Consider the following 26,642-nt stretch of genomic DNA (forward strand, 5'->3'; position numbering starts at 1 on the left):
CTCATAGAGCATTTTCCATCTGTCTTGACGTACTTTGGAATGTGCCCTTATTTTGGTTCTCATCTTACCTTGTCTTTTCTTTTTTTCAAGACAGGGTCTCACTTTGTCACCCAGATAGGATTGCATCACCCAGGTGGCGTGATCTCAGCTCACTGTAGCCTCAACCTCTTGGGGTCAAGTGATCCTCCCACCTCAGCCTCCTGAGTGGCTCCAGGTGCTCACCACTATGTCCGGCTAATTTTCGTATTTTTTGTAGAGATGGGATTTTGCCATGTTGCCCAGGCTGGTCTCAAACTCCTGAGCGCAAGAGATCCGCCTGCCTTGGCCTCCCAAAGTGCTGGGATTACAGGCGTGTGCCACCACACCTAAACTTTATCTTATCTTTTCAAACATTTTTTGGGCATCCTCATCGGGGTGTCCCACAGATACCTTGAATCCAGCATGTACACCTTCACCACTGTTACCATTCCTCCTTTTATTTTTCTGATTTGCTTTCAAGTTTCTACCTGGATTTAAAAGTTGACTATTCTCCTACCCTCTTGCTTCCAACATCTAGACAATCATTAGGTCTCACAGACTCTAGTTCTGCCACATTTCTCTAATCTGTCTTGTCCCTTTCCACCCCTGGTTCCCAGCACAGTTTACTTTCTTACCCTGGACTGTGGCTGTAGCTTCTTGCTCAACCTCACCAGCTTTTCCAATGCATTTGGCTGCCAGGTGTTGAGAACTCCATGCTAAAAATTCCCTCTGAAGTTATCCCATTCCTAACAGAAGTCACATATGGGCTTCCCCAACTAGCATTAAGGGTTTTCTATAATATGGCCCCAATTGACCCAATTCTTCTAGACTAACTTCCCATTATCCTATCCCACATACCTCCTGCTGGACAGACTCAGAGTGGCTGCTATTCCCTGATCACATAAAAGGCTCACAGAGTGCTTGCCCCTGACATTCCCTCCACCCAGAATGCTCTTTTCCTTCACTGGACAGATCAGAAGCCTTTCAGGCTCAGCTCAAATACCATCTCCTCCGTGAAAACTATCTTGAGTGCCTAATTTAAGATGTTTTTTTAAGCCTTGGAATTCTCATGGCACTCTATGTGCTGCTTCCTGCCTTTGTATTATGGTTATTTGTGTCCTGTCTTTTTTCTTTTTTTTGTCTTTGCTGAAGTAGGCTTGGTGAGAGCAGGAACTAATGAATCATCTCTAATTCTTTCTCAGGTCAGTGCCTTACTCATGAGTAAATCCATGACTATCAGTTGCATATAGACCTGGGCCCTGCCTTGTTCATCTGTTAGCACTTTCCAATCCTAGACATGGCCCTTTAACACATGACCAAAGCCCTTTCTAAGGGTTTCTGGCTCTTTTCTTAAAAATAGAGTCAATGTTTGAGTTCTACCTATATTATTTTAGAAAATAAAGCAATAAAATTTTAAATAAAAATTGAGAAAAGGGAAAAACAATCCTTACAACCTCATTTCCTTATCAAAATTTCCACTTTCATTTCTGTATGCTGCCATCTAGTCTTGTAAAATCACATGCCAGTATGAGTGATCAAACATTTACCTTTCCATTGCTAAGCTGGGCCTGACCCCTCAGGGAAGAAACTCCCTCTGAAGCAAAGGGCTTGAAGGGGATCAGAACATGCCACCCCAAAATAGATGTTGCTTTGGCATATTGATTATTTTGAGTTGAAGGCTATTGAGAAATAGCAGATGCAGGAAGAGCTCTCTGCCTTCCCCCTTTCTGCCTAAAACCAGTGCATAAATTTCCCATGAGAAAGGTGCCCTCCCAGCACTAGGAATAAGGAACATTCTTGTCATTGGAGAGGGGGAGTTGACTCCAAGATGAGTCTGCACAAATAAACTTTAATAAAATAACCCTTATCTTCTGTCAGTTTCCCCCATATTTTTCTTAGTCAATTTCTCACAATTTACTGTCCCTAAAAGCCCCAGCCCCTTGCATCTAATCACTTCTCCATAGTTTATTGCCCTTTGTTAAAATGGTATATAAGCCCTCAAGTCTAACTTCTTCTTAGGGGTTGTCACTTCTTTTCTATGAAGCCCCCCACGCCACTATAAAAATATTAACATCAAACAAAATTAGTATGCTCTTTATCTGTTAATCTTTTGTCAGCTTAATTCACAGACTGCAGCCAGAGAACCTAAGAATGTAGAGGAAACATTTTTCCTCCCCTACAGGTTTGCAGACATTTTTCATGTCCTTTGCTCTATTTAGATTGTTATTAGAAATCTGGGACAATGACTCAGTCCTTTAGCTTAAAATTTGTTACAATCATTGGAATATTCTAGGCTAAAGGATTTGTTTGTTTGTTTCAGCCATGTATGATCTAGTTTTCTTCCCAACTTTAAAACTCAAGACATTTAAATACTCTTGTAAAGAATACAAGGTAGGCCAGGTGTGGTGGCTCACACCTGTAATCCCAGCACTTTGGGAGGCTGAGGCAGGCGGATCACCTGAGGTCAGGAGTTAAGACCAGCCTGGCCAACATAGTGAAACCCCATCTCTACTAAAAATACAAAAATTAACTGAGCATGGTGGTGTGCACCTGTAATTCCGGCTACTTGGGAGGCTGAAGCAGAAGAATCGCTTGAACCCAGGAGGTGGAGGTTGCAGTGATGCGGTGAGCTAAGATCATGCCACTGCATTCCAGCCTGGGTGACAGAGCGGGACTCCATCTCAAAAAAAAAAAAAAAAAAAAAAAAAAAAAAAAAAAAAAGGTAAATGGAATTTCAGTTATCTTCATGTTTCCAACCCTCAGACTACTTCTTTCCAGGTAATTTCCATCTGACTAGCTAACTTAATTTTCTGCTTTTAAAACCAAGTAATGCACATACATCTGGGAAAGTGTCTCCACATCCACATGTACTTAATTTAAAAGAAGAATGTGAAGGATCATGCCAGTGCCCAACGGGAGGACATCACATGGATGAGGCCTGTAGAGGAGTTTCGTTTTATTACAACACCTTCAGTGAAAAGCCCAACAAATGTAAATATGAAAGGAGCTCCCCACACATGACCTGGTCCAGGAAGCCTGTCAGCAGAAGCAAGGGGAAAGAGAAGTCCCTACCAGGGAGCGGGGACTAACCTTCCAGGTGAGGCTCCAAACCACACCCACCCACTGTCCTTAAAGGATGTTCCTAAAAGAAGGACCAAATCTGCTTTGCTAGTCAGAAGAGGACATGACTCATAATTGAACTGCTGGGCTGATAAAATGCAGAAACACATGGAATTCCTAAGCAACCCTCTGGTGGGGAATGCCTTCTCATTCCAGCAACAGTTAAATCCTAAACTTGGCCCAACTGGCCCCTAAGGGACTATAAGGCTGTAATGACTATTCTTGAACTTCAGCTTTATGCATCATTTCTTATAATTTAAACGATTCAGTATTTTTTTCCTGGAAAACTTTCTTAGAAATTAGGTGTTACCAAACTAAGGCTGGTGGATTTTCTAAAAGTGTTTTTTTCCTGTTGTGATTAAAAATTGCACATGGGCTTAAACCTATCATTGATTTGTAGAACTGAAAAGTCAATGATGCTTACTTCTGATAAGGCCCACTCTCAATTAAAAGCAGCTGAAAAGATGTTTTTAAGGTGAGTCATTAAGCCAGAAGAACTCTGTGTCCCTAGAAGCTTAAGAGAAGATTCAGACTGGGGTTACAACCTCAATTCACTTAGGTAAAGATTAATTAATTTTAAATTGGGCAATAAGACACACTCTGTACTCTTAAGTGTTTGCGAACTTTAATTTTCTTTGGTCCCTCCCTCTTGAGCTTATTGAATCGGAGGCTGTGTCTTGTTCATGACTGGCATGTAACAGGTGCTCAACACATGTTTATTCCCAGTAATAAAAAGTTTCATAGTTCAGACTAAAGCTTAACAAGGCCATTTTCTACACAAAGCAACTATTCAAAAGTGGAAGACTGCCATCCGCTGGTCATTCCAGGGGCTGAACCTTTTCTAAGACCAACTGGTGGCCCAAAGGCCCCTGGTGACACGGAGCTGAAGAAGAATGAAGCAGCCCAAAAGAAATCCTTCCCACTGTGTCAGCCTCATCTAGGTCATAGCTTCGAATATGTTACTGCAGCGGTTACTCAGCAATGTTACAGTTGAAAAAACTGAAGCTCGGTGAATCAGTAGCTGGCTCAGGGTCAAATATGAAATAAGTGGTAGTCATGGAGATGATACCAAAGCCAGTGTGCGTTTCTTAAACCCAATAGTACTCCCTTCCCACTCATCTACTCTAAAATAAGCATGAACATTTAGAATTCATGATCTATTCTGAGGGTAGATAAGGCAAAAATTATTTACTTACATCATAGCACCCAACTTGCATGATTTAGAACATCTTTTCCAAAACGAACAAAAGAGTTCCCTGAATAGAATAATGTGCTCATTCTTTGCTCTATTTATAATTTTAAGCCAAGCTAGATTCAGCAATAACTTATGTTGAAACGCAAAGCAAAATTACTTTAAGGGGAAATCTGCAAGTCATTATTGGAGAGGAAACAGGTAGTGTGGAAATCTTTGGAAAATTTACATGTAGCTTTTTACTGTTCTAAATAAACATGGGAGACACACAGGGGAATGAACCACTGCAGCTATTTTCCCCACAGAGTTGTTTCTTCTCTGTACGTATTGTGCTCTGAGCCCACTGCCTTTTCAGAGAGTGGCACATGTAGAGACATGGGATTTACAAACTAAAGAATCATGGCAACAAAATGACTGTAAAAGTGTTCTCAGTTGCTGCTTGGAAGACTACACTGAAATAATCTTTCTGGAGAACAATTAGGTAAAATGCATTAAGAGTTCTAAAAGCATTCATAATATTTTCCCATAATTTAACATGATTCCACGTCCCCACTATTTTACGGAGATAAGAAAAGGTGCATATAAAGATTTATGCACAAGAACACTTACTGAAGTCTTTTAAAATATTCTGTTTTAAAAAGTAAAACATCACCCATGTATGGAGGCTTATAACTATAATCCCAGCTACTCAGGAGGCTGAGGCGGGAGGATCACTAGAGTCCAGGAGGTCAAGGCTTCAGTGAGCCATGATTGTGCCACTGCACTCCAGCCTGGGCAACAGAGCAAGACCTGGTCTCAAAAATAAAAATAAAAATAAAAACTAGAAAATCCCAAACATTTAGAAATAGGAGACTGTTTCAATTATGTAGTTCAATAGCTTATTATAATAAAAATCATGTTTTAAAAATTTTATGCTTATGATAATTAAGTGAAAAGAGCAGGTGACCAAATTATACACACATTATGATATAAAGACACATTTATATCTTTAAAATATGTATGAGGAAAAAAAGCTATGTAGGTAAAGTATGTATGAGAAGAAAAAAGCTTGAAGTATAGCTTAAAATAATCTCAAATTTTCTTTTAGTGAAGAGGTTTGGAGCATACTTTTCCAAATTTCTCATATTCTTAAAACAATACTGTGTTACTTTATAACCAGAAAAAAAATCAATATTTTTTAGAAAAAGAATCATTCCAATATAAAAATGAAAGCCCAGCATCATTCTTTTCATCCATTTGCTGATACAGGAAATCCATCAAGTTTACTGAGAACACGAATGAGTTCAGAAACTAAAGCACAAAAGGATCAGCTGAAGAAACTAGGAATTTTTAGCCTGGAGAAAGTGGAAGGGGTCCCCCAGTGGCTGTAGGGCTGTCCTTTTCTAAAGGACAGTGGGACTTAATAAGAAACACTTTAGTTCATTGTAAAAGGAGACCTCTTGACACCTTGAGCTGTGCAAGAAATAGATGTAATTGTCAGGACACAGGGTGAATTTCTGATAAAGGGTTTGGGCAAGAGCTGTGACCTATGTCAGGGACACTGCAGAGAATTCCTCATGCTGGCAAGGAGGCTGAGCTCACAAACACCTTCCCCCACTGTTTCCACAGTACCATGAGCTAATGTTTGTGATGGGAGGCTTGGAAAATAGGGATACACAGAAGAACTAGGATGAGCTTTCCTGGACTCAGCTTTAGGGCAGAAGCTTGAGTCAGTGGCTAGGTCAGCACTTACTCTCCATCTGTTTCTCTTTGGTTAGAGCCTCCCAGATGGCCAAATTAGTGTCTGCTCCTGGGACTGGGGGCACACTCAGATGCTCATCTTGGAAGCTCAGTATTTGCACCAAGGGCTGTCCATCTGGGGCCATCCTAAGGGGCAGGGGCCATATGCCATGAGGTGTGGGGAACACACAAGAAGATGAGTCGCTAGGTAAGAATCTCCAGGACCATCTCTGGAGGTGGAGTGAAGGCTGCATTTGCAGGTTTGTCCTTCCTCTCTTTCTGGATAACACTCCCTGTGGAAGTGGATTGTTATGGTGATAGAGGGACAAAATGAAGGGGCATCTTACACTGCGGAGGGAGAGAAAATCTATGTGAACACCTCTAGGGGTGATATTCAAAATACTCAATAACAGGTGCATGGTGGCCATTGACCAGTCAGAATGGACACTGACCAGTTGGAGTCAGCCAATGTGGCCGTATGGGGCATGTCTGCTGATATCCCCAAACTGCGTGAAAGGGTCCTTCTTTGAGTCTGAGACACTACGGTTGTTGTTCTCATGATGCTGGGAGTGGGGACAGGGGTGGGGGCTCATGGGCTGCATCATGTCTCCTAAGATCCAAGAACATGGCTGGGCTCCTCTGTCTTTTTTATGGCCTTGTTACTCAGAGCGTGGTCCTTGGACCAGTGGCCTCAGAGACCCTGGGAACCTATTAGAAATGTAGGCTGTGGACAGGCGCGGTGGCTCGTGCCTACAATTCCAGGGCTTTGGGAAGCCGAGGTGGCAGATCACTTGAGCCCAGGAGTTTGAGACCAGCTTGGGCAACATGGTGAAACCACAAACAAATACAAAAAATTAGCCGGGGTGGTGGCGCGCACCTATAGCCCCACCTACGTTGGTGGGGAGGGCGGCAGGGGGTTGCTGAGGTGGGAGGATTGCTTGAGCCCAGGAGGTCGAGGCTGCAGTGAGCCGAGATTGCATCACTGCACTCCAGCCCGGGCAACAGAATGAGACCCTGTCTCAAAAAAATAAAAAATAATAAAAAAAAAGAAAGAAAATAAATGTAGACTCCCTGGCTCCTCCCCACACCTGCTGCCTCAGACCTATACTTTAATGCGGTTCACAGGTAACATGTATGCACGGGATTCTAGCAAGGGAAGTAGGGCAGAACTAGTGTATCCGAGAGGTAGGCCGCTAACCAAGGTCAGAGATAGCCAATCATGTCCTCATCCCAGGTAAACTCCCTAGATCTCCTGGAGAATCCAGAACGTGGACTTGGTGCCTCTCACAGCTGTGCAGCTGCCCTGGGCAAACCCTCTGACTGGCCACCCCCATGCCCGCCAATCCACTGCTTCCACCAGGAAAGGAAGCACAATTCCTTATCTCCTTCCTCCTTTCTTCTCTCTGTCCCAAGGTATGTTCTACAATTTGTTTAGTGTCTTTTCTCAAACTTCATTTTTGATTGTGGTAGAATACACATAGCATAAAATTGACCATCGTAACCATTTTTAAGCCCACACCTCCAGGGCATTAGGTGCATTCATGCTGTTGTGTAACCAACACCACTCCATCTCCAGAAACCCCTTTTCATATAAATCCTCCTTTTGCCTTTGATGGATGAATTTAATCTATGACTGTTTTCCCTTATATCCAGGTAACTGGTGGGCTAATGGTTGACTATATATGCCTTTGAGTTATTCTTTGACACCTGAGACCTCCCACGGGAGGCCAGGCTACTGGGGAGGGAATGGGGTGTGGGATGTTTTGAGTTGGCGGAAAGCAGTAGAGGGGCCTGCCATTGCTGAGTGTCTATGAGACACCAGGCACTTACAAGACATATGAACGATGGGATGTAATGATTCACTTCACCTAGTATTATGGAGTGACCACATGGAGTGCTAAGGAGAATTCAATCAAGTTTTTCACACACACTCCTCACCTTTGGAGCCCCTCAGTCCTCAAGTAAGAATAGAAAGCCTACGATAATTCCTCTCTGAGCCTTTTTTATCCCCCCAGAGCCAGAAATCAGTCTTGGGATTCTGAGCTAGTGATTCACCTTCGTGTGGTTTTGGAGGCACCTGGCAGACCTTGGTCCCCAGTGCCCTGCTCGCCATCACACTCACCCTTTCGCTCCACTCGGTGAGGAACCAGCTCTTGGCACAGGGTCCCATGTCACAGTTCTCAATGTCATTCGGCCGGAGCTTCATGTTGCATTCCTCATCGTCAACCACATCCCCAATGTTGCTCACACACTTCACATCACGGGTCCTCTGTCCCACGCCGCAGGGCACCGAGCACTGAAACACAGCACACTGACGTCAGGGGAACCAGCAGCTTCGGCTCTGGGAGAGAATCGCCAGCATAGACCCCGCAGTCTTTGTGACCAGCCCCATGAGACTGAGGCTCTGTCACGCATGTCACCACCTGGGGCAGGGATCTGAGCCCTAGAAAACTCCACAACCCTTTTCTACAAGACCTTCTTAGATGCCTCGCCTACTGTAAACTAAAAATAAAATCCTAAGCCTCCCAGCTGACTGAATGGGCCTCCTCTTGGCCAAGGAGACCCCAGAGAAACCTTAAAAATGGATTTCCTGGCCATGACATGATGGGAGGTTGGACACACCCTGTCATACCGCCTCCCTTTTGCAGTGTAGACACAACTGACCAGCATTGATGTTAAGAGAGAAATCATAAGACTGACAGAATGGACTCCCTGTGGCAATAAGATACCAAATTATAAACAGGACCCAACGCCATGGCAGGCAAGGGGTTAAGTCATGAACTTCTGCCCTTGAAGAATAAACTATGTTCTAAGTTGCCTGGGAAGAAGGTCTTAGGATTCATGGCTTACATCCTGTTTTGAGTAAAGAATATTATTGTCAGTCTCTCAAATCTTATTGTGAATTCTTCAAACTGTTGACATACTGATTAATATGTAACCTGTGGACATTGAAGAGGACACTGGTTTGTTTGGTTTCCAAGTCATAAAGTTTTGCTGATTTATTTCTGACTCATGAAGTTTTATTGACTGTCTTGCACTTAAAACATTTTAGCCTGTATGTCGTCATCTGTAGCCAGTGATTGCAACCTCTGTGCTGTACCCTCCAACTCTGATTTGAGGAGTCCCCCTCTCCTCTCCTAAACTTTCTTCTAAAAGCCTTTCAACTTGTAACAGACTTTGGAACATGTCCAGTGTTGTTCGTGTGTCTTCTTGGGTTGATCCTTACATTGGCTTCCAATAAATCTTTTATCAAATTATTTCTGCCTTAACAGCCTTACTTTTGACTGACACTACTCTATTCTTCCAGGCCTCAGTCTTTTCAGCTATAAAATGGGTGGGGAAAATTGGAAGGAGTTGGCTCTGCCAGCAGTTGCCAACCTTCACTTCACCATAACTCACGAAACAGATGAGGCCAGTATCACAGGGCTCCCCTGGGCTCACCCATAACGTTGGCTGTGGGCGGCACACACTACCCTGAACTCTATCGAACTATTGGTACATCCTGTGGTTTGCAAAAACAGCCGTCCAGACCCCCACGGGACGGGTTCCTTCCTGTGGAACTCAGGGTTACCCATCTCAGGTCTTGGTGGGGGAGGCTGGAAAGTGTGGTGGGAGCTGGAGAGGGAGCTGCAGAGCAGGCTTCCCTGCCTGCGTACCGAGGTCCAGTCGGTCCGGATCTGCCACTCGCTGCAGATCTTGAGTTGGCAGGTGCTGGTGGTCTCAGGCTTCTCCAGGTGCTGGCAGCGGTAGGGCTGCACCGTCAGGCTGCGGTTGGCATACACCTGGCGGCACAGAACCTGGCGGTGCTGCATGCCCAGGCCACAGGTCTTGCTGCACTCAGACCACTCCCCGATGTCCCAGCTGGTTCAGGAATGAGAGAGTGAGAGTGAGAGACAACCTTCAGTCAACAAGAAGTGAGCATGAGCCCGCACCAGCGTACACAGAATCATGAGAATCACTATGGGTGGAGTTTCTTAGAGCATTGCTTAAAAGTCAGCCTAGGCTGGGCACAGTGGCACACGCCTGTAATCCCAGCACTTTGGGAAGCTGAGGTGGGAGGATGGCTTGAGCCCAGGAGTTCGAGACCAGCCTGGGCAACATGGCAAAACCCCGTCTCTACAAAAAATACCAAAGTTAGCTGGGTGTGGCGGTGTGTGCCTACTGTAGTCCCAGCTACTCGGGAGGCTGAGGTCGGGGGATAGCTTGAGCCTGGGAGATTGAGGCTGCAGTGAGCCACGACTGTGCCACTGCACTCCAGCCTGGGCAACAGAGCAAGACCCTGTCTCAAAAAAAGAAAAGAAAAAGAAAAAGAAAAAGAAAAAGAAAAAGAAAAAGTCTGCCTAAGGGTCATCTGACTCTGTAAAGGAAGATAAATTTGCTTGACACTCGACATGCTACTTACCAGTGATTAGGGCCCAAATTCTATAAAAAGTTATTGAAAACTGAAAAGGTACAAATGATTTTTATCTAATTAAAAAAAAAAAACCTCCAAAGGTTAGTTTTATTACACTGTAGATCATTAACTCATTTTTGCTACTAACTTAGAAATCTTATTCTAGCATTATTTCTCATTAACAATTCCCATATCAGTTTCACAAACCCTCCTCTATCATCTGCTCTGTTATTAGTTAAATGAGGCATCAGCCTATGCTCATCATATGCTTGGATGAGAATTATATTTTTATTACTCCGAAAATTAGGTTTTGACCCTTTTAGGGCCCTTTCCCCTTGTTCTTCTTCAAGTGTCCCATTTATCCTTCAATAACCAGTTCAAGGCCAGGTGCGGTGGCTCATGCCCGTAATCCCAGCACTTTGGGAGGCTGAGGTGGGCAGATCATTAGTGCTCAGGAGTTCAAGACCAGCCTGGCCAACATGGCAAAACCCCATCCCTACAAAAAGTACAAAAATTAGCCAGGCGTGGTAATGTGCACCTGTAGTCCCAGCTACTCAGGAGGCTGAAGCAGGAGAATTGCTTGAACCCAGGAGGCGGACGTTGCTGAGATAGTGCCAGTGCACTCTGGCCTGGGCAACAGAGCCAGACTCTGCCATAAAAACAAAAACGAAACCAAAAAACCAAAACAGTTCAAGACCTCTCCTGAGACACTTTTCTTGGCCTCTCCAGGCTGATATTTTTGTGACTTGCATTATCCTCTCTCTGTAAACAGCTCACCTACGACACTAACTACACTGGCTTCTCATTTTTTGCTTCCTCCTTTGTTTTCCTTACCAGGCTCAAGCCTAATTGCTCCAGCTTTGCCAAGGGTGAGCTTCCCAGAAGTGGGTTGATTTGCTAAAGGCTATCAGCTCCTGGGTTCATCCTGAAAGACAGGTGTGCCTGCTAAACAGACTGCATTTTATGCATGGTCCAAGTCTTATATTTCTAAATCAGATTTAGACTGACTTATATCTGTTCCTAAGGTCCTGTGCATAAGTGATCTGAAGTGACCTGGTAATAGGCGACCTAAACGGAGGGGCTATCTTACAAGGCTGGGCAAGGGAAGATGTTGCAGGGCTCCTCCTCGGGGGTCGGCTTCATGCTGGAGTCACAGTAGCTCTCAGGAGCCTCTTCGTGAGTGCTTCTGTGCACACAGCGGAAAATAGGGTACTGCGATCCTGCAACAACAGGAGAATGTCTGAAGGACAGTCCCACACACTGGAAAGCGGGGCTATGGGTGGAGATGCACAGAGATTCCGGTGCTGATGAAGAGGGCACAGAAACAGTGAGGACAATTCATATACACACACACACTTACACTCCCCCTTCATTTGAGGGTTTACACACACCTACCTCACAGGTCTTTGCTAGGAACTGTGGGGGTGCAAAGAAGAGCCTGCCCTAAAAGGAATCATTTATCTATTTGTGGACACAGTCTAAATATGCTCAAAGGCAGATACAAAGCATCTTCACAATAGTTCAAGATTACAAAAGAGAGATCCCTAGGCAGGGGAATGATTATAGAATGAACACAAATAGTAACTTTTCTAAACTTCTCTGGAAGTGTCAAAGAGAAAGTGTCCTAAATGGGCCAAGCTTCATTCTAGAGAAAGAATTGGGTTTGGGTAGATATGTGCATGTGTATTTTGGAGGGAGGAGGCTGTCTAGGTCATTAAACTGGAATGAAAGTACCTGCCTGACAAACTAGCCTGCTAGACCGGGTACATTTAAGGGACAGTTTGAAGCACAGAAGTAGAAGATTCAAGAAAGGGCGGGAAGAGCAGCTGCCTCCCCCTTTGGCAAGCATCTTACATGTTCTTCTAATAAAGTACCCATCCAATGGTATTTCAGTGATGATCTGAGCATATGTCTGCTTCCCATGAGACAGTGAGCTTCTGAGGGACAGGGCTACTTCTTTTTTTTTTTTTTTTTAAGGATTTGGGAGATTTTAATAACACTATAAAACAACTTGGCCTAATTGACATTTTTAGAACACTCCACCCAACATCAGAATACACATTATTTTCAAGGGTGCAGAGAATATTTTTAAAGATAGATCATGTTCTTAGCCATAAAAAAGGTCTCAATAAACTTAAAATAATTCAAGTCATACAAATGAAATTCTGACTATAATAGAATTACATTAGAAATCAATAACAGAGATATGTAAAAATCACCAGCCAAATACTTGGAAATTAAAGAACACACTTTTAATAACCCATGAGGTCAAAGGAGAAATAAAAGGAGAAATTATAAAGTATTTTGAACTGAATGAAAATGAAAATACAACACTAAATGAAAACACAAAAGTAGTGGGGTGCCTCTATAACAGTACTTAGGATATTGATAGTAATAAATACCCATAGTGGAAAAGAACAGTCTCAAAACAAAGACTTCAGCTTCTATCTTAAGAAACTGGGGGTGTGGGGGGGGTGCGGAAGAGCAAATTAAACCCAAAGTAAGCAGAAGAAAATAAATAATAAAGATTAGAGCAAAAATCAATGGAATAGAAAAATAATCGAGAAAACAAAGACAAAAGCTGGTTCTTTGAAGAAATCAATAAAATTTACAAACCTCCAGCTAGACTGATCACGGAAAAAGAGAGAAGACGCAACATTACCAATATCAGGAATGAGAGAAATTATATCACTACAGATTCTAAGAATATTGAAAGGAATAAAAGACTATCTATTAAATACATTGAATTTGTAGTTAAAACTTTCCTACAAAGATACTTTCAGAACCAGGTGGCTTCACTGGGGAATTTTAGGAAACATTTGAGGAAGCTGTGATATTGTAAAATATATATTAGTCTTTGTACCATTTCCTGTCACTTAGCTCCTAAAACCCTTGTTATCTCCAGAGTGGCAAGAGTGTCTTTCGGTCTTTCGTATGCTAGCTCAGTCCATTCTGGTTTCTATAATAAAATACCTTAGGCTGGATAATTTATAAATAGAAGAAATGTATTTCTCACAGTTCCGGAGGCTGGGAAGTCCAAAATCAAGGTCCTGGCAGATTCAGTATTTGGTGAGGGCTTACTCTGTGCAGCACAGATGATGCCTCGCTGCTGTGTCCTCACACAGTGCCAGGGGCAGGAGGGACCTGGCACCTCCCTCCAACTTCTTTTTTTTTTTTTTTTTATTATTATTTTTTTTATTATACTTTAGGGTTTTAGGGTACATGTGCACAATGTGCAGGTTTGTTACATATGTATCCATGTGCCATGTTGATTTCCTGCACCCATTAACTCGTCATTTAGCATTAGGTGTATCTCCTAATGCTGTCCCTCCCCCCTCCCCCCACCCCACAACAGTCCCCGGAGCGTGATGTTCCCCTTCCTGTGTCCATGAGTTCTCATTGTTCAATTCCCACCTATGAGTGAGAACATGTGGTGTTTGGTTTTTTGTCCTTGCGATAGTTTACTGAGAATGATGTTTTCCAGTTTCATCCATGTCCCTACAAAGGACACGAACTCATCATTTTTTATGGCTGCATAGTATTCCATGGTGTATATGTGCCACATTTTCTTAATCCAGTCTATCGTTGTTGGACATTTGGGTTGGTTCCAACTCTTTGCTATCGTGAATAGTGCCGCAATAAACATACGTGTGCATGTGTCTTTATAGCAGCATGATTTATAGTCCTTTGGGTATATACCCAGTAATGGGATGGCTGGGTCAAATGGTATTTCTAGTTCTAGATCCCTGAGGAATCGCCACACTGACTTCCACAATGGTTGAACTAGTTTACAGTCCCACCAACAGTGTAAAAGTGTTCCTATTTCTCCACATCCTCTCCAGCACCTGTTGTTTCCTGATTTTTTAATGATGGCCATTCTAACTGGTGTGAGATGGTATCTCACTGTGGTTTTGATTTGCATTTCTCTGATGGCCAGTGATGAGGAGCATTTCTTCATGTGTTTTTTGGCTGCATAAATGTCTTCTTTTGAGAAGTGTCTGTTCATGTCCTCTGCCCACTTTTTGATGGGGTTGTTTGTTTTTTTCTTGTAAATTTGTTTGAGTTCATTGTAGATTCTGGATATTAGCCCTTTGTCAGATGAGTAGGTTGCAAAAATTTTCTCCCATTGTGTAGGTTGCCTGTTCACTCTGATGATAGTTTCTTTTGCTGTGCAGAAGCTCTTTAGTTTAATGAGATCCCATTTGTCGATTTTGGCTTTTGTTGCCATTGCTTTTGGTGTTTTAGACATGAAGTCCTTGCCCACGCCTACGTCCTGAATGGTATTGCCTAGGTTTTCTTGTAGGATTTTAATGGTTTTAGGTCTAACATATAAGTCTTTAATCCATCTTGAATTAATTTTTGTATAAGGTGTAAGGAAGGGATCCAGTTGCAGCTTTCTACATATGGCTAGCCAGTTTTCCCAGCACCATTTATTAAATAGGGAATCCTTTCCCCATTTCTTGTTTTTGTCAGGTTTGTCAAAGATCAGATAGTTGTAGCTATGCGGCATCATTTCTGAGGGCTCTGTTCTGTTCCATTGATCTATGTCTCTGTTGTGGTACCAGTACCATGCTGTTTTGGTTACTGTAGCCTTGTAGTATAGTTTAAAGTCAGGTAGCATGATGCCTCCAGCTTTGTTCTTTTGGCTTAGGATTGACTTGGCGATGCGGGCTCTTTTTTGGTTCCATATGAACTTTAAAGTAGTTTTTTCCAATTCTGTGAAGAAAGTCATTGGTAGCTTGATGGGGATGGCATTGAATCTATAAATTACCTTGGGCAGTATGGCCATTTTCACGATATTGATTCTTCCAACCCATGAGCATGGAATGTTCTTCCATTTGTTTGTATCCTCTTTTATTTCATTGAGCAGTGGTTTGTAGTTCTCCTTGAAGAGGTCCTTCACATCCCTTGTAAGTTGGATTCCTAGGTATTTTATTCTCTTTGAAGCAATTGTGAATGGGAGTTCACTCATGATTTGGCTCTCTGTTTGTCTGTTATTGGTGTACAAGAATGCTTGTGATTTTTGTACATTAATTTTGTATCCTGAGACTTTGCTGAAGTTGCTAATCAGCTTAAGGAGATTTTGGGCTGAGACAATGGGGTTTTCTAGATATACAATCATGTCATCTGCAAACAGGGACAATTTGACTTCCTCTTTTCCTAATTGAATACCCTTTATTTCCTTCTCCTGCCTGATTGCTCTGGCCAGAACTTCCAGCACTATGTTGAATAGGAGCGGTGAGAGAGGGCATCCCTGTCTTGTGCCAGTTTTCAGAGGGAATGCTTCCAGTTTTCGCCCATTCAGTATGATATTGGCTGTGGTTCTTTGAAGGTTTGTGGGTTTGTTGTAGATAGCTCTTATTATTTTGAGATACGTCCCATCAATACCTAATTTATTGAGAGTTTTTAGCATGAAGGGTTGCTGAATTTTGTCAAAGGCCTTTTCTGCATCTATTGAGATAATCATGTGGTTTTTGTCTTTGGTTCTGTTTATATGCTGGATTACATTTATTGATTTGCGTATGTTGAACCAGCCTTGCATCCCAGGGATGAAGCCCACTTGATTGTGGTGGATAAGCTTTTTGATGTGCTGCTGGATTCGGTTTGCCAGTATTTTATTGAGGATTTTTGCATCAATGTTCATCAAGGATATTGGTCTGAAATTCTCTTTTTTGGTTATGTCTCTGCCAGGTTTTGGTATCAGGACGATGCTGGCTTCGTAAAATGTGTTAGGGAGGATTCCCTCTTTTTCTATCGACTGGAATAGTTTCAGAAGGAATGGTACCAGTTCCTCCTTGTACCTCTGGTAGAATTCAGCTGTGAATCCATCAGGTCCTGGACTCTTTTTGGTTGGTAAGCTATTGATTATTGCCACAATTTCAGAACCTGTTATTGGTCTATTCAGAGATTCAACTTCTTCCTGGTTTAGTCTTGGGAGGGTGTATTTGTCGAGGAATTTATCCATTTCTTCTAGATTTTCTAGTTTATTTGCATAGAGGTGTTTGTAGTATTCTCTGATGGTAGATTGTATTTCTGTGGGATCGGTGGTGATATCCCCTTTTTCGTTTTTTATTGCATCTATTTGATTCGTCTTTTCTTCTTTATTAGTCTTGCTAGCGGTCCATCAATTTTGTTGATTTTTTCAAAAAACCAGCTCCTGGATTCATTAATTTTTTGAAGGGTTTTTTGTGTCTCTATTTCCTTCAGTTCTGCTCTGATTTTAGTTATTTCTAGCCTTCTGCTAGCTTTTGAATGTGTTTGCTCTTGCTTTTCTAGTTCTTTTAATTGTGATGTTAGGGTGTCGATTTTGGATCTTTCCTGCTTTCTCTTGTGGGCATTTAGTGCTATAAATTTCCCTCTACACACTGCTTTGAACGTGTCCCAGAGATTCTGGTATGTTGTGTCTTTGTTCTCGTTGGTTTCAAAGAACATCTTTATTTCTGCCTTCATTTCATTATGTACCCAATAGTCATTCAGGAGCAGGTTGTTCAGTTTCCATGTAGTTGAGCGGTTTTGACTGAGTTTCTTAATCCTGAGTTCTAGTTTGATTGCACTGTGGTCTGAGAGACAGTTTGTTATAATCTCTGTTCTTTTACATTTGCTGAGAAGAGCTTTACTTCCAACTATGTGGTCAATTTTGGAATAGGTGTGGTGTGGTGCTGAAAAAAATGTATATTCTGTTGATTTGGGGTGGAGAGTTCTGTAGATGTCTATTAGGTCCACTTTATGTAGAGCTGAGTTCAATTCCTGGATATCCTTGTTAACTTTCTGTCTCGTTGATCTGTCTAATGCTGACAGTGGGGTGTTAAAATCTCCCATTATTATTGTGTGGGAGTTTAAGTCCCTTTGTAGGTCACTGAGGACTTGCTTTATGAATCTGGGTGCTCCTGTGTTGGGTGCATATATATTTAGGATAGTTAGCTCTTCTTGTTGAATTGATCCCTTTACCATTATGTAATGGCCTTCTTTGTCTCTTTTGATCTTTGTTGGTTTAAAGTCTATTTTATCAGAGACTAGGATTGCAACCCCTGCCTTTTTTTGTTTTCCAGTTGCTTGATAGATCTTCCTCCATCCCTTTATTTTGAGTCTATGTGTGTCTCTGCACGTGAGATGGGTTTCCTGAATACAGCACACTGATGGGTCCTGACTCCTTATCCAGTTTGCCAGTCTGTGTCTTTTGATTGGAGCATTTAGCCCATTTACATTTAACGTGAATATTGTTATGTGTGAATCTGATCCTGTCATTATGATGTTAGTTGGTTATTTTGCTCGTTAGTTGCTATAGTTTCTTCCTAGCCTCGATGGTCTTTACAATTTGGCATGTTTTTGCAGGGGCTGGTACCGGTTGTTCCTTTCCATGTTTAGTGCTTCCTTCAGGAGCTCTTTTAGGGCAGGCCTGGTGGTGACAAAATCACTCAGCGTTTGCTTGTCTGTAAAGTATTTTATTTCTCCTTCACTTATGAAGCTTAGTTTGGCGGGATAGGAAATTCTGGGTTGAAAATTCTTTTCTTTAAGAATGTTGAATATCTGCCCCCACTCTCTTCTGGCTTGTAGAGTTTCTGCTGAGAGATCAGCTGTTAGTCTGATGGGCTTCCCTTTGTGGGTAACCCGACCTTTCTCTCTGGCTGCCCTTAACAATTTTTCCTTCATTTCAACTTTGGTGAATCTGACAATTATGTGTCTTGGAGTTGCCCTTCTCGAGGAGTATCTTTGTGGCGTTCTCTGTATTTCCTGAATCTGAATGCTGGCCTGCCTTGCTAGATTGGGGAAGTTCTCCTGGATAATATCTTGCAGAGTGTTTTCCAACTTGGTTCCATTCTCCCCATCATTTTCAGGTACACCAATCAGACGTAGGTTTGGTCTTTTCACATAGTCCCAAATTTCTTGGAGGCTTTGTTCATTTCTTTTTATTCTTTTTTCTCTAAACTTCCCTTCTCTCTTCATTTCATTCATTTCATCTTCTATCAGCGATACCCTTTCTTCCAGTTGATCACATCTGCTACTGAGGCTTCTGCATTCTTCGCGTAGTTCTCGAAACTTGGCTTTCAGCTCCATCATCTCCTTTAAGCCCTTCTCTCCATTGGTTATTCTAGTTATCCATTCTTCTAATTTTTTTTCAAAGTTTTTAACTTCTTTGCTATTGTTTTGAATTTCCTCTCGTAGCTCAGAGTAGTTTGATCGTCTGAAGCCTTCTTCTCTCAACTCATCAAAGTCATCCTCCATCCAGCTTTGTTCCGTTGCTGGTGAGGAACTGCGTTCCTTTGGAGGAGGAGAGGTGCTCTGTTTTTTAGAGTTTCCAGTTTTTTTGGTCTGTTTTTTCCCCATCTTTGTGGTTTTGTGTACTTCTTAATCTCTGTAGCCCCAGTACCTAGGAGAGTAGCAGGGGCTCAATAAATGACTGTGTTGAATGAATGTTTGAATGGTGTTGAATGAATGTTTATAAATATTTATAAATATTTTAGGTTTTTTGTTTTACTTTCATTGGATTAATAAGGATACATCTATTTTCGATAAAAAGCCAGAATTTGTTAAATGGAATGTCTAGCTGTCAATTAAAAAAAAAAAAAAAAAAAAAAAAAAAGCTGATTCAATTTGCCTTCCTCTTTCTGCTGCCACCTGGTGGCAACACTGAGCTATTACTAATGGACGTTTATAACGTGAGAAATGTAACCCCTGAACCTGAACCAACCATAGGAAGATGCTTCTTCACAAATAACTGTCTTCCCCACAGTCCAGGATAGTATACAACTCCTGCCGGGAAGAACGCTATACTTTATTCTACAACTCTGTCTTATCTCTGTTGCTAATTGGCCAGGCATTCATATTTTCTGAAGCTCCAACTCCTTACAATTTTAACTGCAACATAGGGGCTATCTTTTAACATAAACATTTCAATATTTCATCAGTCATGAAAGTGTTTCAGTGGGTTTTCAAGCTTATCTTGTATGACACACTGAGCCAGAGGGTAGTAAGAAACTTGACAGTTTGCAAGACCGTGTTGAATCTGAAACGATCGTTTGTTTAAATTACCCTGGCAGTAAAAAATTTACAGTGTGGCTATAACTTGAGACCATTATTTAAAATAATGTTCCAATTAAGCACAATTATTGGCTGAGTAAAAGGCAGTACTGACTGTAAAGTTAATGGGATGCAAAAACTTTTGTGGAATTAAAGTTTGTCCAGCTACAGATCTCCTTCCATTAAATAGAACAGATTTTTAATTAAATTCAACAAACATTAAGTACACTGTAGAGTTATAAAGGTGAATACATGGTTCACAGCTTGCAGTGGGACTCAGCTATTAAGGGATTAAGTAAAGATCTTATTTAGCCTATTCCTTTTCCTTCAGACCATGTGGGTTTAGCTTTTCCACTTAGATGTTTGTGGATAGGAAAGCAAAAGGAACTATCTCAACCACTTGGCACTCAAATAAGGAAGAAATCAAATTTTTTTAATCAAAAGGATACAGGCTCCTATAGGAATGCTCTGTGCCTTGGGAAGATGGGTCCTGCTGGGGTTGTCTAGCACCTGGCCACTGCTTGTCTTCCCTTGACATTTTACGGCGTTTATGGAGATTGTCCATGGTCCAGCTCCATGGAAATGAACTCGGAGGCCCTCTGGCTCTCTGAAGGTGGGAAAATGACAGATCTACAAATCTTTTTTTTTATTTTTTTGAGACGGAGTTTAGCTCTGTCACCCAGGCTGGAGTGAAGTGGCACAATCTCTGCTCACCACAACCTCCACCTACCAGGTTCAAGTGATTCTCCTGCTTCAGCCTCCCAAGTAGCTGGGTTTACAGGTGCCTGCCACTGCGCCCGGCTAATTTTTGTATTTTTAGTAGAGACGCGGTTTTGCCATGTTATCCAGGCTTGTCTTAAACTCCTGACCTCAGGTGATTTGCCCACCTCGGCCTCCCAAAGTACTGGGATTACAGGCATAAGCCACGGCGCCTGGCCCATATCTACAACTCTTGAGTCTAGTGACTGCAGTGGTTTCTTTCTTTGGGTCAGTTTTAATATCTTTAGAAAGGGAGACAGCACCTGGTCACCTCCCGTTGTTCAAGATTGCAATTCAATTATTCCTCTACTTGCTAGCAAGCAGGAACAAGGTGGTGAGGTCAGGGACTGGCTGGGCTTCAGGCAGCAGGAAAACTATTCGGGATCAGTTCGGTTGCCTTATATGTGGACATGTTGATCAAAATAGAAATATGTCAGGTTAAAGGGAGAAACTGTACATGGGTAATTAGCAGATAATAAATGAGGTCAGTGAATTCAGGGGCTAGTGTAGAGATCAGTGGGACATCATGGAAGAGAGATAAAATAAAGAGCAAGAAAAAATTAAACGACTCTAGACTTAGAACTCTAGGAATCAAATGAAACAAGCCAAGAGTTTGACAGAGGCCTGATCAATGGCTGTGTGAGTATGGACCACTCTTGGATGCCAGCAACGGGGCCCTTCCCTGAGATGGTGATATCATGATGCTGGAAGCACTTAGACAAGGGGAAATTTGACAATGAAAAGCACAGAACTATGTGGTGTGGTTAGCTCCACCAGGAAGGACTGGAGAAGGGTTTGGGCGAGGATATGTGTGAAAATACACAATGGGATCACAAGGGGAACGGACTTATTCTGTGCATAAGTGACTTGGACAATGCCGGGAGGTTTGGGATTTCTTGGTCACTTGCCATGACTGCTGATGACCATTAGATGTGCTCCGCATCTGTGCCTCCGCATTGCCTCACCTACCCTGCATGTCTGGTGCCAATACTGCCTGGGAGAGAGCAAAGGAGAGGCCTCCACAGGCTGCTGCCACTTGTCACGTGAAAGAAAAAGGAACTAGGATTGCCAGAGAAGGGAGGGATGAGAAACAACACATCCCTGGGTTTGTTTACCTCTTCAGTATCTCTTGGGCCTGAGAACTGGTGTCATTTACTGGGTAAAGAAGAGCTAGACATGTTGCCTCAGACATTCTGAGTGGCAGATGCCAAGTGTGTGTGTGTGCGTGTGTCTGTGTGTGTACATGCACACATGGGTGTATATGGGCTAAATATTGAAAATGGGTCCTGTGCATGCTCAGTCCCATACCTCACACTCTTGTGTATTTGTGTGTGTGTGTTTCTGCAATGCAAAGGACAGAAGATTAAACAAAATCATATGGAAATCTAGAGAAAGAGATTGTTCAGTTTTTTTTTTTTTTTTTTTTTTGAGACAGCCTTCCTCTGTCGCCCAGGCTGGAGTGCAGTGGAATGATCTTGGCTCATTGCAACCTCCGCCTCCTGGGTTCAAGCGATTGTCCTGCCTCAGCCTCCCAAGTAGCTGGGATTACATGCATGCATCACCATGCCCAGCTAATTTTTGTATTTTTGGTAAAGATAGGGTTTTGCCATGTTGGCCAGGCTGGTCTTGAACTCCTGACCTTAAGTGATACACCTGCCTTGGCCTCCCAAAATGCTTCGATTACAGGTGTGAGCCACCATGCCTGGCCACTTATTCAATTTCTAACAGGTAAATCCACATTCTTTATGCTATGTTGACAGAACATGGGAAAAGGCAGTAATAGTCTTGTATATCTAGGATACAATAAAGATGTAAAATCTACCCTTATGTCTTGTCTAGTAGCTCATATATTCCACATTTGAAATGTGGTGATGATATATTCATTTATTCAAAAAACACAGGCGTGCCTACTGTGTGCTTGGTATGATGCCAGGTGCAGAAGTTGCAAAGTGTATATTCATGGAGACAGCCAAGCCAAGCAGGGCTGGGACAGAAATGTGTCCTGAATTGCTGTGAGGTCTCAAGGATGAAGTGCCTACCGGTTCTTTGCAGAATCAGGAAGGCTTTGCAGAGGAGGTGGTCTCAGAGCTTGGAGTATGAGCAGGACTTTGCTGGCCAGATACCATAGTGTCGTAAAGGAGGGATACTAGCATATAGTGAGGTAGTAACAGTTATGTTTTGCTTTCAGCCTATCAAAACCTTGCTTTATTTAAATTTCAACTCCATACCTCAGTGTGGATCACACAGCCTGGGGATGGGTTGTGGGGGCAAAAACTGGAAAGTTTGGTTATGAGTTCGCTCCATTAGAGAGATCGTGGGAGCATCTGCAGGACACACAGGGAACCAGCACATGCGTTTGCCCTCATCTCATCCTGCTCACAACTCAAGGCCTTATGGGCTCCGGACAGGGTGAAAGAGAATCTTCTCCACATGGCACCCTTGGTTGAGAACCACACAATGACAGTTTTCATCCTTTTTATGACTTTCCCTGTTTTCACCTAGTTCTGAGTGTATCTGGTTCCTTTGATGGGCATCACACATTACCTAAAGGTAGAATATTTTAATAATAATACATTTTGATCTCGGGTTCCTATATCAATTACGTTACATACTGGTTACCTCTATAATATCACAGAGTCTCACCAAAATGGTTTTGGCCTTAATGCAGAAATATTTCTAGCTTTCTGCCTCTGTCAAGACATATTTTATAGGCATTTAATTTTTCCTCACAAAGTATATAAAAGAAGTTGGTCCAATGAATCCACAGTCCAGATTCTTTGCACATTTATTAAGTATAAGCATAATAAAAATTGCACAATAAAACCTCTATAAATCAACACTCCAGTTACCAAATCATTATGGAATTGCAGAGGTTCCAGGCAGGAAAAGCTCCAGCCCCCAAGAAGAACCAAAGACCTAAATTCTATTCTCAAAAGCCACTAAGCCAATGCTCTTATGAGAAAGATAAAAACTTTAGAAGCTGTCACGAGATTTTTCAGTGTACTAATTTGGTGAGAGGGTCCAAACTTCGTACTCTTAGATACCAGTACCAAAAGAAAAGGAAAGAAAGGAAAAGAAAAGAAAAGAAAAGAAAAGAAAAGAAAAGAAAAGAAAAGAAAAGAAAAGAAAAGAAAAAAAGCAAAGCAAAGCAAAGCAAAGCAAAGCAAAGCAAAGCAAAGCAAAGCAAAGCAAAGCAAAAAAACACCCCAAACCAATGCTCTGGGATATCACACAGTTCCCCAGTTTGCAGAGATTCCTGGGGGATGCAGCCTTCCTGTTTCTTTAGCAACCTCCCCTCAAAGGACAGCTGTTTCAGGGGATCAAATAGGACTTTATTACAAACAGGAGGCTATTATCATATATATGAAGGAAATTATAACTACACAGTTCATAGGTGTATGTTTGCAATGAGTCAGCTTGAAACAGAAGCAGCATTGATTTCCAACCTGGTATGGAATGTCAGATAAAGGGTTTCTGGACACCACATTCCACATCTATCTTAACTTTGGAGTTTTCAAGGAAACGGGACCCTGGGTCCACTTCATCATCCTGATGTGACCCCTGTAACACTGCCATGTTTTGCTTTCAGCCTATAACAACCCTGCTTTATTTAAATTTCACCTAAACTGTATCTTCCCAAATCCTACAACTCTATCTTTTCTTTTGTTTGGAGAGACACCCCATGCTTCCTCTGGTGTGTGGACTCCCTTGTTGTGAGGGGTCAATAAAGCTGACTTTGTTGGGCTTCAGGTTTGTCCCTGGGGTCCTAGCTGATCAGGTTGGAATAATGAATGAATACAGGGTTGGGATTTTACCGGGATAGTATGGGAGCTGTGAGTGTTGGTCAGTGTAAAAGCCAGCTAACTAACACGCCAAGCCTGCTAAGTACGTTTTTTGTTTTGTTTTGTTTTGTTTTGTTTCTGAAATCCTGAGATTTGAGAATGAGTTTCAACTGGGATTTGTGTAAGTCTTCCACAACCCTGACTCTGAGATTAAATTTTAGATCTTGAAGTATGTGAGTGTATTCCATTTATTAATGAATATATGTGCACAGCAGGCCTGAGTTGCTCAAACCCTGCACATGCCAAAGATAGGCCCTTGACCACCTCCTGAGAGAGAACCTCTAAGCCCTTGGAACATGCCACCTGATAAGAGTGTTTTTTTTAATGCCTGAGGTCTTGGGCCACGCGGTATTGGTTTGGCTTCTGGGGTGGTAAAGGGAGATTAGCTAGTGTCACTCATGTGGGGGCTGCATACCTAGACAAGAGACCCCAGTAAAAACCCTGGACACCAAATCTTGGGTGAGCATCTCTGGTTGGCAGTACTTGGCATGTGTTCTCAGCCTCTGAATTACATCATTTCTGAGAGAATTAAGTGCATCCCTGTGTGACTCTGCTGGAGGGGACACCTGGAAGCTGGTGCCTGGCATCTCCTGGACTTTGCCAATGTGCCTTTTCCTTTATTAACTCGAATCCCTATCCTTTGACTGTGATGAATTGTAACAACTCTTCTGGGTCTTGTAAGTCCTTTGAGCCAATCATTAAGCCTGAGGGTGGTGTTGAGGGCCCCAATGCAATCTGTCACACCCATGAGCCATCTCACAGACAGGCTCACAGAGGTGAGGGTTTGCCATGTCCCTTGGGCCAGGGGCCCCCAATCGGCACCAGTCCATGGCCTGTTAGGAACCAGGTCACATAGAAGAAGGTGACTGGTGGGTGGGCAAGATCAGCAGTGGCGTTACATTCTCATAGGAGCGTGAACCCTATTGTGAACTGTGCAGGCAAGGGATCTAGGTTGCGCACTCTTTATGAGACTCTAACTAATGCCTGATGATCTGCAATAGGGCAGTTTCATCCTGAAACCCCGCCACCATCCATGGAAAAATCATCTTCCACGAAACCAGTCCCCGGTGCCAAAAAAGCTGGGGACCGCTGCCTCGGGCCACCCACACACTCCTTGCTTAGGGTTCTGCAGGGACCCACCCATCCCCCACACAGGCTCACCTTTCCCACAGGTCGTGGAGCATTCTGTCGTCCCAAGCTGCTTCCAGTTGTGATCCCGGCTGCGCCGTGGGGGCTGCGGTGCTGGTGGCACCAAGTTGTCCGGTCGACGGGGAGAAAATCTGTCTGGATGCCTGACTGGGAAGGTCTGTGCCGATTCTGAGGCGAACATCTCAGGGGCCTCCCCACGCAAGTCTTCCTTCTCCTCGTTCCTCCCTTTCTCCTCTCCCTCCTCCTGGCTCCTGCCTTCTGTCACCATCTGGCCATTGAAGGGTTCCCCTAGGAGAGGTGAGCATGCACACACAGAATCAGGATCAGTTTCGACCCTGAGTTGTAAAGAGGAAATTGCTTCGACATTAGAGACTGTGTAGCATGAGATCATTTGTAAGTCACAGCACATAAGCACATCTGTTTAAAATAAGCAGACACCTACTAGTGCTTTCCCTCACATGCAAAGCACTTTTGAAAATCAATAAGACAAAGACGAACACTGCAGTAGGAATAGGAATTGTGAGCCACAGACAGTTCACATAAAAAGAAACACAGACAGCCAAAACCCATACAAAAGTCCTCAACTTTACTCATAATTCCATAAATACATATGAAAAGAACACCACCACCTAACACCAAAGATTGGAAAGTTTCGAAACCCTTAAATCCCTAAACTCCTGTTGAAGGTGCAGGAAAACACACTTCCAGTCACTGTGGATGAGCCTGCAAATAGATCCACGGTTTTGGAGGGAAATCTGGCATTATCTATCCAAATTTGAAATGCACATACCCTTTGACCTAGCAATTCAGTTTCTAGCACATCTGTTCTGCAAATATTTTCTTTTACATAAATCTGAATATACAAGTATGGTTACTGAGGTATTATTTGAAATAACAAACAGACACAAATGTTCACCAGTGGTACTGGTTAAACTACGTTATGCTCCCAGTACAAAATGGAATACTATGTAGGTTTTGAAAAGAACGCAGCAAATATACGTTCTGACATGAAGGAATGACTGATTATTGTTTGGTGAAAGAAAAAAGCGTAACACACACACATACACACAGGTGTCACAGGTCACTTTTTGAGATACTAATTTGTGTTTGATTTTCCATCTTTATTCCTCCACTTCCTCCTCCGGTTTGAAAGAGTAGCCAAGTCCTTAGATGTTATTGCTTTGTTTTTGTGCAGGACAGAAAACAAAAGCTGCTAGAAGTCAACAGCTTTCCCTTCCAAGAGTGCAAAGCCTAGGCTTTCATCAAGCGTAAAGTGGATGTCCCTGAGGGGCCAACCCAGAGAGAGAAGGAGGGCACATTTTGAGAGAGACAGAAAGAGAGAGAGGAGAGAGAGACAGTGGCAGAGAGCAAGGGAGAGAGAGAGCAAGGGAGAGAGAGAGCAAGGGAGAGAGACAGAGACAGAGAAACAGAG

At 42.7% G+C, this 26,642-nt stretch overlaps 1 protein-coding gene across 2 annotated transcripts in view; it reads right to left on the reverse strand.

The window, feature by feature from the left end:
* The window catches only part of THSD4 (thrombospondin type 1 domain containing 4), a 674,737-nt gene that overhangs the window by 22,777 nt on the left and 625,318 nt on the right, over positions 1-26,642 (reverse strand). For both annotated transcript variants that reach the window (XM_055277915.2, XM_055277916.2), the window contains 4 exons: positions 25,223-25,498; positions 11,533-11,662; positions 9,706-9,910; positions 8,172-8,345 (listed from right to left, as the gene is read on the reverse strand). In XM_055277915.2, the coding sequence (XP_055133890.1) occupies positions 8,172-8,345; positions 9,706-9,910; positions 11,533-11,662; positions 25,223-25,498 (785 nt within the window). The remainder of the gene's footprint in view (positions 1-8,171; positions 8,346-9,705; positions 9,911-11,532; positions 11,663-25,222; positions 25,499-26,642) is intronic.

The sequence above is a fragment of the Symphalangus syndactylus genome, chromosome 5 (assembly GCF_028878055.3).
Source record: "Symphalangus syndactylus isolate Jambi chromosome 5, NHGRI_mSymSyn1-v2.1_pri, whole genome shotgun sequence".
Taxonomy (NCBI): domain Eukaryota; kingdom Metazoa; phylum Chordata; class Mammalia; order Primates; family Hylobatidae; genus Symphalangus; species Symphalangus syndactylus.